Genomic DNA, 18016 nt, shown 5'->3' with positions numbered 1-18016 from the left:
CGGTGAGGGTGTGAGGCGCTGCCGTGCCAGGGCGAGCTCCGGGGCTTTTTTTTCCAGCCGCAGCGAGTTCTTCTGGGGAAAAAACCCGAGCTTGCTGCCCTTGTGTGCCTCCGGGGGCGGGTGGGCATCGGCGCCAGGCTTCAGCAGCGCTGGTGCCGCCGCTGCTTCTGTGCCTGTGTTACTGCCCCCGAGCGCTGTCACTGTCGTGTGTGCGGGTATGTGTGTATGTGTGCATGTATGTGTGTGTATATAGCATATATATCCGTATATCCGTATGTGTGTATGTGTACTGTGTATGTATATATGCCCTAGTCGTATAGTCATAGATATGATCACACAGTGCTATTTTCCATCTTGTTGAAGGAACTGTTTTAGAGTAAATGTGTGCTGCATAAAAGTGTAAAAACTTATATAGAACTTGCTTACTGTTAAAATAAAAAAACATTATAGGGATGAAGCTAAAATAGGGATGCACAGGGAAAACAGCTGAAGTCAGAAGGTTCTACAGCATGTCCTGTGTGCACGTGGAAATGTCCATCTGAAGGTATATTCTACTTTATTAAAACAGTGATAGTTCTGAAAAGCAAATTCTTATAAAAATCCCCACGGGAGGAGTTTACTCCGGGAAATGTGTATAGTTGATGAAAGCTGCAGTTTCAGGAAGTTGATTTTTTCCTCCTGAAAAAGGAAGTTATGATGTCCGTGGTACATCGTCTGACAGTGGGATGGCTTGTGGATCATCTCTCTTTCATCAACCAGTGTGGCTATGAGATCTGTGACTCCTTTGCATGCCCTGGTGGTGTCACTCTCAATACTTCTGTCAGATCTACTGAAGACTGTCATGGTTCTTCTACCTTTGTTGCCACTTCCTCATCAAGCAGTGGTCCTACTCATAGCCCTGAGGATGCCATAGAAACAGAAGGTAAAACAGCAAAAATGAGATACGTGTTTCGAGAGGAGTTCTTTGACATTTCTAAGCCCCATATAGTTGCACCTCCTGAGGAGCAGCTATGTCAGGGGTGCCCTGAGATGAGTCTGACAGAAATAAAGGTCAACAGTAACAGAGAGGAACGCCAGGAAGGAACAAAGAGTGGTGCTGAAGATTCTGTTGGCAGTGCTATGAAGGTATGTTCTCTGTCATACAGTAAACTACAGTAATCCTGTGATAATTTACTATTTAACATTATTTTGCATACCTGAGTCTTCTGAGGTTGTGCAGAAGAGCAGGAACTTTTACATCATGTATTTTCAAGATGCACAGAAATTGTAAGCACTTATGAGGATGTTCTTGTGTTCTGTATGTCAATAATGTGCATTTTGTGACTCAAAAGCTCACAAAATCTTCTTACATTGGTGGTAGGCACTTGAGCTCCAGCTGTGGTTGCTGTTAAGACTGTGCATATCAGCAAGATGGGAAGGAGAAGAGGAATTAACTTTCAATATTGTTCAGTACTGTTTCTTATGGACAAAAGAAAATAAGAATTGTAGGTCTAAAACAACAGATGTGATCAATGAAATGTAGTTAATTTTCTTTTGTTGGTAAACTGCACTTGGCAGCTGAAACTTCTAGTGTGGGCCCAAAGGAAGCATGAGCACCAGCTGTGGCATGCACTAGGTATCTTCAGATCCCAGTGACATGAGTAACATAACACAGCTTTAAGTGTATGTACCTTGAGAATGCCTGCCGCAGCCTAGATCTTTTTGCTTATTTGACTTGTATTTGTGATGGAAAAAGAAAGAGATGTAAAGTTTCTTCTGCTTTTAAAAGAGTTAATTGGTAATTCAGGTATGTTTGATTTTTTTTTTTCCTTGCAGAATAATATGGATTTTTTTTTTTTTTCATTGCTTACTCATTCTGCAGAAACGTAAAAGGAAATGTTTATTCAACCAAGGTGAACTGGATGCTTTGGAATACCATTCAAAGGTAAGTTGGAAAAAAAGTATATTTTGCAAGTACATGATACTTGATAGGCATGTACGGAGTGCGGGCCGTGGTTGCAAACAAGTTCTGTTCCTGTAGCTTGTTCCATTAGTGGGAAGGTCAGTCTCTCCAGTCTTAGGTGAAAAGTGCTTACAGAGAAGATCTTCTTTGTAGACACATGTGAAATTGCATTTGAGATATTTCAAAGAGCTGGAAACTGCATTGACAAAGTTTCTTTTACTGTTATGGATAACTAAATATTATACTGTGATGAGTTGAGTATTAGTTGGTCAGGAAGTGACTGATTTGAAATAGACTGTAACCTTTTCTGAAGATCAGCTCATTTTTAGTGTATCAGGGCACTGTGCTGAAGTTATTCAAAGCTTCTTTTGACCAAATGTGCTCCAAAATATCTCATTCTGCAAATGAGAAAGTTGGTTTTTTTATTTTTTTTTTCCTCTAACATTTTATATTGTCATACTAAAGCATTATGAATGAATTGGAATTCAAGTCTATAGGCTTATGTCAGTAATGTACTGGTGAAGTTACAACTGAATTACACTGAAGTATTTTTGGTGAATATGTAAAAAGACACAGTTTGGAAAAACCTGTGATCCTAGCTAGCCTCTGATACCATTAACAGATTAGGAAGTATTGGGTTTTTACTGTGTTTGTTTTGTTAAAGGTTATAGCTCTGCAAGTCAACTCAGATTATTTTGTGATTGTACTGTGCATCAGTTGTTTCTCTTGGGTGGTATTTCTCTCTCTCCCTGTTTTTAATAATTATAGTAATTAATTTTGTTTCAGTTATTAAACTGATCTTAGTCCAAGGTTTGGGTTTTTTTCTCCTGCCCACCACGAATAGGGTTTGTGGAGTGTGAGTGAACAGCTGAGTGGTACTTGGTTGCCAGCTGGTGTTAGACCATGATACGCAGCCTTATCATCATGCCCTTGTAGCTTTTGAGCCAATGTTCTCTGTAACTTGCAAGGATCATTTTCCCTGCCTGCAGATTGAAGACTGTTTTGATTTCGATTACATTCCCTGAGCATGTAGATGCCTGAAAGATCGTTTCTTTTTTCCCTTGTTTCTTTATGACAATACAGGTCAGGAAGCTGATTTGGGAAGGCACTTTGCATTTAGTCCAAGAAGGACTCAAAAGTGGTTTTCTTCACCAAAGGACTGCAGAACTCAGTTGCAGGAAGAATAACGTTCCTGTTGTCTGTGGGTTGGCTGAATTATGTGAAATGGCAAAGCAGTTTCCAGCTGTGAATGAAGGTGACCATCGGGCTGTATATGTGCTAGAGGATGAAACCTCCAGTCCAGAGCAGGACCTGCTTTCGTGTGTTGCAGAAAACGCCTCAAACCATGCGAAGATAATTGTGTTAATGGGGCAGAAGTACTTGGTGCCACCAAAAAGCAGTTTCCTTTTATCTGATATTTCATGTTTACAGCCCCTGCTGAACTGTAAGTATCTTTAGGTGTTAGAATTTACTCCTTCTCTCCTGCCTGAAAAGAGCAGTTAAGGTCAAGATGAATAGGAGCTCAATGAACAGATTTTAATATACAGTATCACACTGATAGGAAATGCTGCTGCAGGCTTTTAAAGTGGTATTTCTAACTTTCTGCAAATAGTTGAGGGTTTTCAAAGGAATCTTGAGCGGTTAGGAGATCATGTCATGGGAATATTGTTTGTCTCCAGGAGACTCCTTTAAAAATTTCAGCCAAAGTACAACAGTGTTTGAGCATGTTCTGAGCCACTGTCAGCTTAGAAGTCATATAAATGCATTAGGTGGGGACTAGCTATGCTGCTGGATCCCTGTCCCACAGTATGAGGCTTTAACATAGCTAAGTCCATTCTGCTGCTAGGGTGGTGGTCCTGCTGAATTGATTTTTAGCTAGATTAAACCATGGGAGAGGGATAAGATTACACACCTTAAAACAAACGTTCCCTTACAGACTCATCCTATGCAGTGGCAGGGTCTTTTTTAGATTGGCATGAACTGATTGTGGAAAAAAGCCCAGTGTCCCCCCGGGAAGATAACAGTTGGAGAGGCTGCTCCACCCAACTGGAAGGGAGCACCACTTTAGCCAGACCAGGAGCAGCAAGCATGACTTGATGTCTCAGCTGCTACATTTCACAGCTGAGAGTATTGGCTTAAGCCAAATTCAGTGACTGGGAAATGGTGGGATTTTATAATAGCTTCTCTGTAAAAGTGAATCAAAGCTTTAAGCTGACAGCATGCACCAGTCTTCACTGTGCTTCACCATTCCATCAGCTTTCAAATTGACTTTCATTATTATTACTATTATTATTAATATCAGTAGCAGCTAAGCTTTGTCAGACAGTCTTACAGAAAAGATGTTGCCTGTGAGCAGGCCCCTGTTTTGGGCTTTTGTTTGTTTGTTCCTGTTAATTTTTTTAATAGGAAGACATGCAGGAGGTAGGATCTTATTATCCAAGAAGTCCAGAATTTAACCGGTTAGCTGTTTGCAGCTGTAGGAAAGAGAGAAGATCATTCTCACTATGCAAAGCTATGCATATAAGAAAGCATGTTTGGATTCCTCAAGAGGTCAGAGAGCAGTCCAAAAGATTTGAGCAAATTCTTTATTGAAATAAGCAACAGTGAGTGTTTATATAATGTCAGTTATTAGATTTTTTTTTTTTGGAGGAAGTCTACTGTCCATTTTAATTTCTGTTTTTCTTCTTCCCTTTCACCTGCAAAAAGAGAAGTAATTCTTGCTGTAAGGTTACTACATCCAATCCTAAGGGAAAAAGATATACTAAGCACATGTAATGAACATCAAATACTGATCTGTTGTTCTTACCATCAGACTCAAAGAAAGGACAAATATGTTCTCTGGAAAAAATAAAATTGGAGAGTCCTGTTTTTTCATGGATGTGCCCTGTATATTCTCTCCTCGAACTGAAGTAAACTCAGCTTCTCCCATGAAATCTCTTTCAGTTCTCTTCTTCTTGTCCATTATTTGCATTTCATACACTAGATCTAGCTATCTTGTCTCTCTTTACCTCCAGTAGTGCAAAACACAGTTTTCCAGGGCTTCCTTGAAGCTCTGTATGTCCCTGTTGGCCTGCTGAAAGATCAAACAGAAGAGGAATCTTGTGTTCAGGGCTTCAGCTTTTCACTCAGCTGGGTGTCTTATTACTTAGTTTCTGGTAGGAAACTTGAAGAAATTGTCGTTTTCGAGACTTGCACTCTATAACTTTTTTTTTCTAAAAATCCTCAAGATGTTCAAAATTTCTTGGAGGGATCTGACACAGATCACATAAAAGTCCTTTCCTCTGGTAATCAGCCTAAAAATCTCTGAAGGATATGATTATCTGAATTCTAAAAAGCATACCAAAAGTCTTTTAACTTCTTATTTGAAAAGAACAGAAGAAATGTGTGGTTTTGCTGTATATCAGTTTTAACTCATAGACTTTTTAAAAGATGATTGACTGGCTTTTTTTTTTTCAATTTCATTTGCCAGACAAAAAAAAATATGATGTAATTGTGATTGATCCACCATGGGAGAACAAGTCTGTTAAAAGGAGCAACAGGTAATTTTATAGTAAAATCATACATTGTCATTGTATCTTACAAAAGGTAATTAATATTTTAATGTGCTGACGTAATCCAAGACCAATATAATGTGATACTGCAGCTTAAACTTGCAAATATTTTGGCATATGCTTACCTTCAAGTCTATGGAATGTCTTGGGGATTTCACTGAAAGGGCTTGGATGCTTGGCATACAAAATATTTGCAAGAATAGATCTTAAATTACCTAACCAGTGAGAGATTGTTAGTCTTTGAGAATTTCAAAGAAAGTCTAGTGTCAACTGTTTTGTAAATCCCAGATCATGCAGATATTAATTTGTAATTAATAAGGTTACTTCGCTGGCCATAAAGCTAGATAAACGTGTAAGTATTTCCAAAACTGAAATCTGATTCAGAAGTGTTAGTGGTGGTGTTTATCTTGGTTGTGGGGTTTGTTTTTGTTGTTGCTGTTGTTGTGGTTTGTTTTTTTTTTTAATTTGAGCTGTAGCTTGAGCTTCAGTCTAATGGATAGAAGAAAGTGATAATGCAGCAGTAAAATCCTCGAGTACTGTAGTTTATGAAGTCATTAAATTAAATTTTTATGGACTTCCTTCACTGCCAAGTAACATCAGACTTATGCCAGTGGAGCCCTCTTGGATTACCTTCATAAGATGGGAGCCCCTGTGGATTACTGTAAGTTGTATCCATGTGAAAGAAGGTCAGACAGGAAATAGGGCCTTACAACTTTCTAGACTAATAACTACCATAGCTTTTGAAACTTTTTATGAAGACATAGTTTGAAAATGCAGAGACTGATTAGTAGGCTTTCCTTTGAAAGCCTTACAGAAACCTATAGAAAATGAGTAATTGAACTAATTCAAATGTCTTCTTGCCAATGTCTGGTACTCAGAGGAAAATTGCAGTTATTCACAAGCACAAATTAGCCAGCAAGACCCTCTCTCCCTCACAAAATAAAGGCAAAAGGTGCAGGAGCTATCACTGCTCTTAATTACCTGGTTGACAGCTAATAATTTTGAAGCATTTCACATCTGGGTGAATCTTTTTGTCTCTGGACGGTCTAGTCCAGGAGGTATTTTTGATTTTATGTTTGTTTATATTGTTTCTCACTGTTCCATTGTATAGGGTCCTAGGTACCCACATGGTAGCTGTTGATTTCCAGTAGGCAGTGTCCCGATATTTTTGATGCTGTAATTTGTAGGTTCCAGGAATTACAACTTGCTAATAATGTAGAATAGCATCATGAGAGAATGGTGGAATGGGACAGAATCTGGAAAGCGTGCTGTATTTACTGATGTAGTGTTCAGTTAGCTCAGGAACGTGCAGAATGGTTTTGAATAAACTAGAGAATTTCTACCATGACTGGTAATTAAAAAAAATGAGTAACTTTTGCAAATAACTGGAGAAATTATCTTTCATGACCTCTTAACTTTCCAGTCAAATTAGTGTTGCCCTTGCACTTGCAAATGACTCAGTTGTCATTTTCGTTCAGAAGAGAGCTTGTTATGAGAAGTGAATAATACTACATTGCCTAAGAAGATACTTTTAACTAAATGGCTTTGTTCTGTTGTAGAGATGAGAATATTGAATTACATATGATAGTTCTTAAATGAAATATGGGCTTTTAGACTTCATCAGAGTCACAACTCACAGTGCTTTATTTGGAGGAATAGTGGAAATATTTAGTTAAAGGTTCTGCTCAGTAAAACTTAAGTCCACACACTAATGATTTCATATAAAATCTGTCAGCTTTGGCCACTGGGTGTCAGTCTTGAACTATTTTTATGACTTTGGTTGTCAAGAGAGAATTCTTGAAACATCCTGTCCATGTAATTTCTTTATCTATTTGTGTTGCTTTGCATTTTTTATATTTGGTGTATGCTAACTTGCTTTCTCGCTGTATTGCTGTATAGGTACAGCCACTTGTCTTCATGGCAAATCAAGCAGATTCCTGTACCAACACTAGCTGCTCCAAATTGTCTTGTAGTCACATGGGTGACTAATAGACAGAAGCACTTACATTTTGTTAAGGATGAGCTCTATCCTCACTGGTCAGTGAAGACACTTGCTGAGTGGCACTGGGTAAAAGTAAGTTCTTAATTTGTTTTGTTTCTTTCTTGCAGACTGAGAGGACTTCCACTATGATACCTTATATTCTTATAATTTGTCTATTTACTACTGTGTGCTTCTGTATTTGAAAGGTCTGATATCATCAGTATCCTTTCTTTTATAAAAGAAAATGTCTTGGGAAAAAATGAATATTAAAATCTTCCACTGTGTATTTTTAACTCTTTTGTGTCAGATTACTAGGGCTGGAGAATTTGTATTGCCTTTGGATTCTTTGCACAAAAAGCCCTATGAAGTTCTTGTATTGGGGAGAGTTCAAGGAGATGATAAGGAAGCCTTAAGGTATGTCAGGACAATGGTAAATGTCTTTTTGAGGATGTTAAGATCCCCTTTGTATATGTCACTTGTTTATAATACAGTATAATATCCTAAAATCTTGTGGCATCATCTTTTGGCTGATTGTGGACCTAAAGATAGCCTTACTAACTTTGGGATAAGGGTGTGCCTTAGTGAGATTAAAGAATGGAAATCTTTGCCTTTTCCTTACATCTGTCTGTGCTGGGGAACTGACTTGGACAAAATTCTCATGGACAGAGCTTCCTTTGCTGACATGTTCTCTTGGACCATGGGTCCTTGACACAGGCTGATGCCATTTTGGGGATGCTGCGGTTTTTCTACTCATGAAGAGATACAAGACTGTTTGTTCTCAGTGGATTTGTGTGGCTGTTCTTAACCAAATTGTGTCTAAAGCCTCAATGAGTTCACTGTCCTTTTATATGTCTGAGCAACTTTTAACTTCCCTTGGACCTACCTGAAGTTTGACTGTGAATGAGCATTCACAGTCACAGTAACACAGTGAGTGTGTTACCTCTCATCTGAAGTAGCTCTGTGAGAGCTGCAGCACCACACTGGGTGGCATTCCTTGCTCATACTTCTTTTCTTGTTCTTTATACGACAGGACATCTGAGGGTGTACTTCCAATTCCAGAACATAAGTTAATTGTCAGCACACCCTGCACTCTGCATTCACATAAACCTCCTCTTACTGGTACGTTTTGGTTTTGTTGCATAATATTTCTGTAATGCAGTGGACTTGGATATCTCATTCTACGATGTACCTGGAAGTGCCTTAATTTCCCATATGCAAAGCAATTTTGCTCAACAGAACTTGTGGTTCCTCAACACTTTTAAAAGTGTTGTGGGGCGTGTATGTCTTGGTCTCTAAAAATGAAAGTGAAAACTAGAACTTTCAGCATTATTGTGTGAATATTTTGGGTAGATGTGTAAAAAAAAGTTGCCTTTTTCAAAATTTGTCTATTAAATACTGCACAAACAGTTTACAGATACTTCATATATGAAGTTATGGCAAATGATCTAAAATACCTTGTGGGGAGAAAACTTTGGGAATATATAAAATAGGATATCTTCTACTTAGTTAATAAAAGCAGAAAACTCTACCTTTATTATGTCATCTTGAAGGAAAAGTTTTCATTTCTGCATGAATTGCCTGCAGTAAAATTATGCCTTTAAATCCAAAAGCGTAATTATTTTAAGACTGCTGATAATAGGCAATAAATAGGCAGGCCCTGCTTTTTTCTGAGAAGCTCTATTCAATTTACTGAAATTGATGCAGTAACTTCAGCCAGCCAGTTGATGTGGGTATAAATCCAGCTTTTCGGAGTTTAGTCCAAAGAATTTGAAGACTTCCGTGTGATGTGTTGCTACGTTTTGCATGTTGTTCTGGAGCACTCTGACTAATTTTGTCAGTAGGAAGTTGTACTTCTTTCACCTTGCAAGGCTATGGTAAGAAGTGCATTTAATACATTTCACAAAAATGGTTTCATCCTCCCACAGGAGGGAAGCTCATGATGAATCTGCAAATATTCCAGGTGCGCATAGTGCTATGTAGTCACATCAGAAAAGGCAGGTAGAAGAAATGTTTAAAGCTGTTGAAGGGGAGAGGTGTCACAGTTTGCTTCACTGACATGCTTGCTTTTTTCTGTTCCCAGGGAATAGAACAGCTTCAGTTAGGATGCTGACCTGGAAAATTGTTTTATGTTCAGGGACACTGTAAAATTTATTTTTGGGATCTTGTATTTATTAAATTAACATAAATATACATATATATATATATACCTGTTGAAAAACTACTGGAAGGGACATACTTCGATTAGCTAAAAGCAGAAAAGAAGAAAGGCAATTCTAGGAGGATCTTTTTGATTCTGAAGCCACATCTTTAAGAATTAGGACTAGAGGAGGAACTGTATGTGTTGATTTAAGGTAATGAATAGTAGGGTGGTGATTTGTGAGGCTGTCATCTAGGGCCTCTTCAGCAAACCAATACTTAGCAGCAAACTCAGACACAAACAGGAAACTTGTGAGATATCTGAGGGTGCAGAACAACTGTTTGTGTGTATTGCAGGAAATTCTAGTGCTGGAATAGTCCGTGGAACAATTCTTTTGTAGGGCAGAATCTAGAAACTGTATTTGGGATTCCTTTATAAATTATGATCCTGAATGGATTTTAAAAGAAACTGTTTGTGCTAATTTTTTTGTGTATTTCTCGAGGATTTTACTTGAATGCTGGGATTTGATAATATTGTACAGCATTTATATTTCTCTCTGAAAAAATAAATTTGCTGTGGAGCAAATATCAATGATTTACAAGGTTTCTATAAAAATCCACGTGTATCCTACCTTTTTTGACATCTCCATTCAGAATACAGTTATGTAATGAAAAGGTAGACCATAAGGCAAAAGCTAATTGCTGATGCTTTGACTTCAGTGCTGTTCCAGGTGTTGCTTTTATGACTGGACAATACTCTCGAGCAGCCAGTAGAGAGCAGCTAAGCTACATCCTAGAGGGTTTCAGAAGAAATTTGAACAGAAGCAAAGATTTGGCAAGGGGCGAGAAGGACACTTGATGAGTCACACGCATTCTTTATGCTTTGTTTAAGTGGTAACAAAGCCAAAAATATTAGTATTTACTGATGGTGTCTGGCACTTTGCTTCTTATTACAACAATAACGGTTGTATGTTGGTGCATATGTAACCACTTAATGACTGATTATAACAGTTTATCTCTCCTGGGGGAAGAGAAAGATGTAAATTGAAGTAAGCCGTCAAAAAGACGTGTTTGTGCTCCTACAGTGCATTTAACCATGAAATTGCAACTGTAGGGGTTTTTGGTGATGCATGTGCTGTGTTCAATGCTTAGAGCTTTAATATGTCATTGTAAATGTACTTAAGCTGCTTTATGCAAATGTGTTAAAATCAAATTTTATTACTCCAGGTTTCGATTCAAATAACAGCAGGTTTTCTTCCCAATTCAATTCAGTGTTGCTCTTACAAGGCATAAAAGACATTCTGTTACACAGATGGATGAAGTTCTACATAACTTCACATCACCTTTTTTCCTTTTCCTATATTATAGGTTGTTCTTGTTACAGCCGTTTCTCCTTCAGTTTTTAAGTATGTACATATGTTGTTAGAAAATGATATTGTCATATAGGAGTATGTCTAAAAACACTGGAAATAATTCTTGGCTGTGTTCTATCCTCAGCAGAAAAATGCAGTGGGAAGTCATGGAAAATCCCTCCTCTTGTAGCAAGCCTGGCTTGTTAGGCCGTGTTAAGAAAGTTTCCTTGCAACTAAAAAGAAATAAATGCCTTTTGTTTCCTTATGTGCCTTGTGAGTCCTTACTGTTAAACTAATTGATAGGTGCATCAACATCTGAGTTTAACTTGAAGCTTAGGAGAGATGCAGATGTGTGAAACCATCTTTGTGCCAAGTTTCAGATCTTTTTCTGGTGTTACTCTGTTCAGGGGTTAGACAAACTGGGCTGTAAGAACCTCTGCATTGTGAACTCTCTCGAAGGGTTATTCTAAAATGAGCTCAGTTGTGTGCTTTGTGCTTTGCACGGTTCACTGATGAGGCAGTGAAAAGCCGAGAGTCATTTTCACTTTATGTATGCAATTTGTCAGTGCAGAACTTGCCTTTTAGGCAGTGGAAGTCTAAAACATAAGGGGAAACTGTTGCTTGTTTCAAAAATCGTTCCTCTTTTTTCTTATTTAAACGTTTTTAGCAGCATGCATCTTCAATACATGTTTGGGATTAAGAGTAAGCAGGTATGGCAGGTGTCTGCTGGATTGCACTTCAGAATTAAGAGGGTTTTCTGGAAGACCAGTGTTATGTCTACCAGCTAGCTTTGTGCTAGCATCATGTCATGCCCAAATTTAAGTGCCTGAGTTGCTGTCATAGTGTTTGTGACACCTGTAAGTGATAAAGAATAGGCTGTTTATCATTTATTTGAGCTGTTTCTTGTCAGTGGTATCTGTAAGTGGATAGAAGTAATTGTGTGGTGGATTTTGTTTTTCAATTTATTTTTGTGGTAGAAGAACTTAATATTTAATCTTTCTGCTGATGTAGCTCCTCTAACCTGTTTTCAGAGGAAAAAAACTCCGTGGTTTGCTTGAGGGCTGCAAGTCAAATGCCTGTGTGTTAAGCTAGCCTTCCAGTCTTAAAAAGGTCTAACAAAAAAGCCATAATTTGTAACTTGAACACTGACTTTTCTTATTTTAAGGAAACCAATGTAATGAGATTTTAAGCCAACAAAATGGAGCCCTCTTGATATGGTAATTTTCACTGCAGTGCAAGCTACTGCCTGATGTGATTATGTAAATGCCTACAACCTAGCAATGAAAAATCATACTATAATGTGATCTCGAATTATATGTAATATGTCTCTCTTTTTTTAAAAAAAGACTCTAACTTTAAAAAGATCCTCACACTGGCAGAAGGAGAGGGGGAGATTCCTGGGACTTCCTTTTTAAATTCTATAACCAAATTGATAGAAGTACTGTGACATGCCTCCTGCTTCTGCTGAACTGATCAGGTTTTTTGGCTACCTGCTTTTTGCTGCACCAGTCTCTGAAGTTGGTTGAATCTCCGATGTGTGCTTTTCAAATTTGTCCTTTTAGGCATGGAAGTTTTTGATGCTTGTTAAAACTGCTTTTGATTGCTGAACTTAGTGCTGTGATATTTTTTAACCTATGCATTTTAAGATCTACCACCCCTGTTCCACTGTTTCAGCACCCTCATTGTAAACAATTTCTTCTTTATATCTAGTCTGAATCAATCCTATTTTAGTTTAAAACCATTACCCCTTATCCTATTGCTGCAGGCCCTGTTAAAAAGTTTGTCCACATCTTTCTTAGAGGCCCCCTTTAAGCATTGAAAGGCCACAATAAGGTCTCCCCAGAGCCTTCTCTTCTTCAGGATGAACAACCCCAACTCTTTCAGCTTGTCCTCCTAGCAGAGGTGCCTGAGCCCTCTGATCATGTTGACAGCAAATGATGCACAAGAAATCCTTATCTAAATGGAGCTGGAAGAAGAACAGTAAACCTTACCACTTTTTTTCTTCTATTATGGTGATTTTGCAAGATGGTATAAAAACAGCTACTCATAAGTCGTGTCTAATTAGATGAACTCCCATGACACCAAACAGTGCAGCAAGTTTTCTGTCAGAATGTACATTTTCCTCTAAACTTCCCAGACTTCTCTGCAAATGTTGGAGTTGTTTAAGCATTTTAACTTGTCTCTAAAAGAAGCAGGTTTTTGGAATAAGATTCCTGCTGGTAGCAGTGTTTTTTAGGTTAAAAGCTGCCTTGATGATAACCCATCTGAGACATTCATGTGACATTTGTTAAAGATTGGGAGAAGGAGAATAGATTTTTGTGCCAAGCCAGAATACAAGAAAGCCTGGAAACACCCATTACAGAATATTTACGAAAAGATTTTGAATATATTAAAGCTTTTTAAGAGGTGATCATATAGGTAGGAAATGCAGCTGGGCCTGGCTAACAATAGAAAGCGAAGTAGATGTTCGTCTTTTCTCCAACAGGAGCAATCCATGATCTGATCAGCTGAGGTCTCACACAGGCAGTATGTGACAGGCAAACTTCCTACAAAGAGTCAGAACTTGGATTGCACCAAATAAACCAAGAAAAAGCATTCCCTCTCCTACGTTGGTGTATGCTGATTGGATGTGTATGCTGGTATGATCTGCAGTGATCACACCTGAAGAGACTGAATCAAGCAGCATACTGTTGGATTAATGAGTTGTATTTTTAAGTGACAGAGATTCAGAAATCGCTGGGAGATCTAACAAAAAAACACCAAAGTATCCTTTGGAAATGTTTTCATAACTTTTCTTCTTTTGTCTTCAGTAACAAAACCAAAAACCTAAAAACCTTACTTATACTAAAAATTATATGTTAAGATTTTTTTTGGTCTTTCTGCCTTTTCTGTGTTCTGTACTCCTTAAACCTTTACTTTTCTCATGCATATTTTTATATGCAATAACTTTGTGAAACCTAGTTAAGGATTTGTTTGAACCAGCCACAGACTAAATGGCTCTGTATGACAAGTAAAACATTTAGCAATAAACTCTTTGCAGTAATACTTTTTAAGCAAAATGCGAGATCTTTTTCTGTCACTCCAAGAATGCCATTCATAATCCATGACATTTACATCATTAATGTTAATGACAGGCATCTATTTATTTGGATTTAAGCAGTAAAAATGCCCAACTGTAAAAGAAATATGAGATTTATGTTACTGAATAAAAGAACAGAGTTATATAAATATCTCTTCTGTTGCCAAGTTGGTATTGGGGAAAAAGTAGTGCCTGCATTTTTATAGCCCTTTAGTGCTATGCTTATTTAACTGGTGCCTCTTATTTTACCTCTTAACAGTCATCACAAAAATGCTTTTATCCCCTTTAAGGTGCAAAGGAAAAGAGTGTGATCTTAATTAAGAAAAGGGGTTATTTATTTATTTATCTTTAGAAATGTTACCCCTGTGTTATAGGAGCTAAGTTAGTCTTTAGGAGCTGTTTGTTGATATTAGTAAAAAATTCAGAACTCGTCTACGTAGAGGCTGAAATAAATCCTCATTCCCTTTCTCTAAATGAAAACCAATAAATCAAGGCTATTGAAGGCCTTGACAGTATTGTTCAGAATCTCAAGGGTACTTATTTAAAATTACTTTCTCACTATAAATAGTCCAGCTGTTTGATGAAACCCCTGAAATTAATTTGCTGTCTCTCCCTTTTTTAATGAAACATTCATTTTTTCATCCACTAGCATCACAGGGGAGGTTTTATGTGTTTACTATTGTTATTTGTACCATTGTCACTGTTCTTTTCTTTTTTTCTTTTTTTTTTCTCTCACACAGCAGTTCTGGCAGAGTTTATCAAACCAGATGTGGAATGCTTGGAGCTGTTTGCTCGCAACCTCCAGCCTGGCTGGACCAGCTGGGGAAACGAGGTCCTGAAGTTTCAGCACATTGATTATTTCACTCTTTTGCAGAAGGAAAACTGAGCTGGGCCTTACACATCTATATCTTCTGAAATTCTGTGCCTTCCCAGGGTGAATTTTATTCTGATGGTTATTACTGATGGCTCACTTAAAGGTGACAGAAATAAAACCAATTGCATTTCAATTACTTGAAATAAGTAAATAATGTAACACTGACAGTAGTTTACCAGGGAAAACATTTCTTGCTGCATGATTTTATTTAGTCTGCGTTTTAAACTGTCAGTTTAAACTGTCAGTACCTAATTCTTGACAGGATATCTGTTTAATGATATCTCCATTTGTACGTGGTGGTCCTTATTTTGATGACCTGAAAATATTTAAATACTGATGTTGGAATGCAAGTTCATTCCCATTTTTTTTTTTTCAAACCTCAAGGAAAAGATATCTTAAAGTATTCTCACTGCAACTATTAAATCTGAGCTAATAACACGTCACAAGTGCTATATTGTAGCACTTGTATTATTTTTAAAGAATGACAATGACTCTTTAAGGAGTGTCAGTGGGAGTAAAGAGTTCTGAATTATGCATGTTTTCTTAAAGAAGACTGGTTTTTTGCAAAACAATGGATTTTGAACTAAAATAGTTATGAAGGCAGTGTATCCTCCCACATGTTTGTATCTGTCTGTCTATCTCAGAAGAAATAAAAGGAGCAGTGCTTGTGTTAATTGGCACATGAATTTTTGGCTGACCACATTCTATGTAAAATTATACTTTTACAACTGCTGGCAATTATATCTTTCTGTATATAGTGTTAATTTTTGAACACATTGTAAATGATCGGTCTTAATGTCTTATGAATTCTGACCTTTTAACAGATTATATGTATTTTTAAAATTATCCTTCCTTATGTTCTTTGAACATTAAAAAGCTACGCCAGTGAGCTGTATTTTTCAGCTAACATAAAGATGACCCTTCCTTTTTTTTTTTTTTTTTTTTTTAAAAGAATGGTACACTTTGTGTGTCCTTTGCTGTGCTTAGATTTGTTTAGAAAAATAAAAAAAGAAAATGTAATGAAGCCTCTGTCATTGACTCATTTGCAGCACTAAAGACTGAAGTGCTGGACTAGCTGACTTTCCTGATGGCAAGCTCCTGAGTCCTGACTGTTTATAATGGGGAACAAAATGCATTGCATACCTTCTTTACCTTAATTTTCCTTTTGCTAGTCTGATGACCTGTGAAGACTTTTTTAAATTAAACTTTAAATGTTATGAGATTATTTTTTGTTAATTTTGTAATAAAAATGAAAATAAAACCTTGTGTGTTATTTGCAGACCCAGTTTCTATATTACTGTTCAATTTTTCGTCTGTTGGAGCAGTGGAGTTAACAAAGCAAGGAAAATGCTTTTTTTTTTCCCCCTCCCTCCCCCAGCAGTTAAACATATACTTGAAATAAGTAAATAATGTAACACTGAAAGTAGTTACCAGGGAAAACATTTCTTGCTGCATGATTTTATTTAGTCTGCGTTTTAAGCTGTCAGTACCTAAGCAACCTTAGCTGCTACAGCTGGAAGGGATAGAAAGTTATTTATTTACTTTCAGTTTTACAAGATCTTCCCTACCTGCAGATTCTGCAATCCCAGCCAGAATTCCCTTGCCCTCCCAAGCTGGTCTAATCTAATACTAAATGAGTGTATGAGACTCATAACTGTTGCAGGTGTATTGTTTTCCCTTTGTACTCTATAAACAGCACAAGAAATGACAGTATTGTCTGTTCCACATCTGCTGCTATGAATGACTCTAGATTATCTTTTAATTGCAATCAGAGGAAAGAGATCAACAATCTTAGAGATCAGGAAACTCCCTTTCTCTTTGCAGCTATGCAGCAGAACCCTATTAAGGGAATTACCTTCTTCAAGCTCTTTAAAAATCGATGATCTTATTAATCTGTCCTTTCTGTGGAGTCCCTTTGCAAATTGTGGCTTTCTGGAATCAGTAAGGTTGGAAAAGACCTCTGAGATCACTGAGTCCAACTCAACCTGGCATACCTGTGTTCACCACTAAACTAGAAGCTGAGCATCTAATTCCAGCAACTGGGCATTCAGCCTCCCAGGTATGGTTTGTATGTAGAGGACTTGTGCAGCCAGACTCTGAGCTTCTCAGACTGTAAGTCAAAAGTTGAAGATTGGAGTTTAAGTCATACCAAGTCCTGTCATAAATAGTTACAAAATTGTGCCTCAGACAACAGCTCTGCTGCTTTTCCACTGCTCTACCTATGAAGAAGACCTTGTGAATAGGACAGAAGTGGTATTCTTACATCTGCAGCCAACCTGAAATCATTGCATTTTCTCAGGAGGAGAAAGTCTGTTGCTAACTTGGAAATCTCATGGTGGTATTAGCAGCTGATAGTTTTGGGGTCATCTTTTAAACATTATTATGGGCCCATTATGCTTAATTCTTAATTTAAGTAGCCTCTTACACTTTTCCAGCTGTCCAAAACCCCAGCCGTTCCTAACCAGCCATGAGATCTTTCAGTGTCTGTGAAATGATTCCTCTGAGGCAGAATCTGTAGTATCCTGAAAAAGTGAGTGAAGCCAGCTAATATGACAGGACAATTTAAGATCCAATTTTCTTTTATAAAATGTTATCTACAATAATAATATCTGTAATATTATAACATAGATAATATTATTACTTTATTCCACTTTGGTGGTGGAAAGATGCCCTCTGTTGTGTCAAGCCTTGTATAAAAAAGAAAACCTGCTCTGAAGAATTTACGAAGTTGGTAAGAAATGAAAGAATAGGGGAGAAGATAGGGATGTGGGAATACAGGATGATAATGAGATGTTTGTGATAAGTAGCAGCCTAGGTATTCTGTACTTCTTAAGTGTTCCTAAAAATTACAGGGTTTTCCCCCCTATTTTAAAAGAGATTTTCTGCTTTTCGATTCTGGTATCACATATTCCAAGAAAAATAGGTGAAGTGTGTATTTTACTAACAACATTGATTAAATAGAAGTTTTTTTCATCTGTAAATTCTTTTTGTGGCAGCTTGGTGAAGTTACAACTGCAATTGCTCAAGAATTTTCAGAAAGTATGTTATTTGGTACATCTGTTGTTATTTTAGCAGGACAATGATAGAGGTTGCTTTGGCTA

The 18016-nt window shown here is 37.4% G+C and overlaps 1 protein-coding gene across 4 annotated transcripts; it reads left to right on the top strand.

Annotated features, from left to right (window-relative positions):
- The first annotated feature begins 40 nt into the window (after positions 1-40).
- METTL4 (methyltransferase like 4) lies at positions 41-16128 on the top strand. Of its 4 annotated transcripts, XM_008925526.4 has the most exons (9): positions 41-215; positions 688-1125; positions 1862-1924; positions 3026-3386; positions 5412-5481; positions 7393-7567; positions 7782-7888; positions 8505-8593; positions 14782-16128. In XM_008925526.4, exons 2-9 carry the CDS (start codon positions 694-696, stop codon positions 14925-14927), a joined length of 1443 nt encoding a protein of 480 aa, XP_008923774.2. In that variant the 5' UTR covers positions 41-215; positions 688-693; the 3' UTR covers positions 14928-16128. The 4 variants fall into 4 exon arrangements, with proteins under 4 accessions (XP_008923774.2, XP_017936733.1, XP_017936740.1 ...); XM_018081244.2 differs by lacking the exon at positions 41-215 and having other exon boundaries at positions 270-1125; positions 14785-16128; XM_018081251.1 differs by lacking the exons at positions 41-215; positions 14782-16128 and adding an exon at positions 13448-14760 and having other exon boundaries at positions 270-1125.
- The last annotated feature ends 1888 nt before the right edge of the window (positions 16129-18016 follow it).

The sequence above is a fragment of the Manacus vitellinus genome, unplaced genomic scaffold (assembly GCF_001715985.3).
Source record: "Manacus vitellinus isolate BGI_N305 unplaced genomic scaffold, ASM171598v3 scaffold_1_pilon, whole genome shotgun sequence".
Classification (NCBI taxonomy): Eukaryota; Metazoa; Chordata; class Aves; order Passeriformes; family Pipridae; genus Manacus; species Manacus vitellinus.
This window is presented reverse-complemented; position numbering and strand designations above follow the sequence as displayed.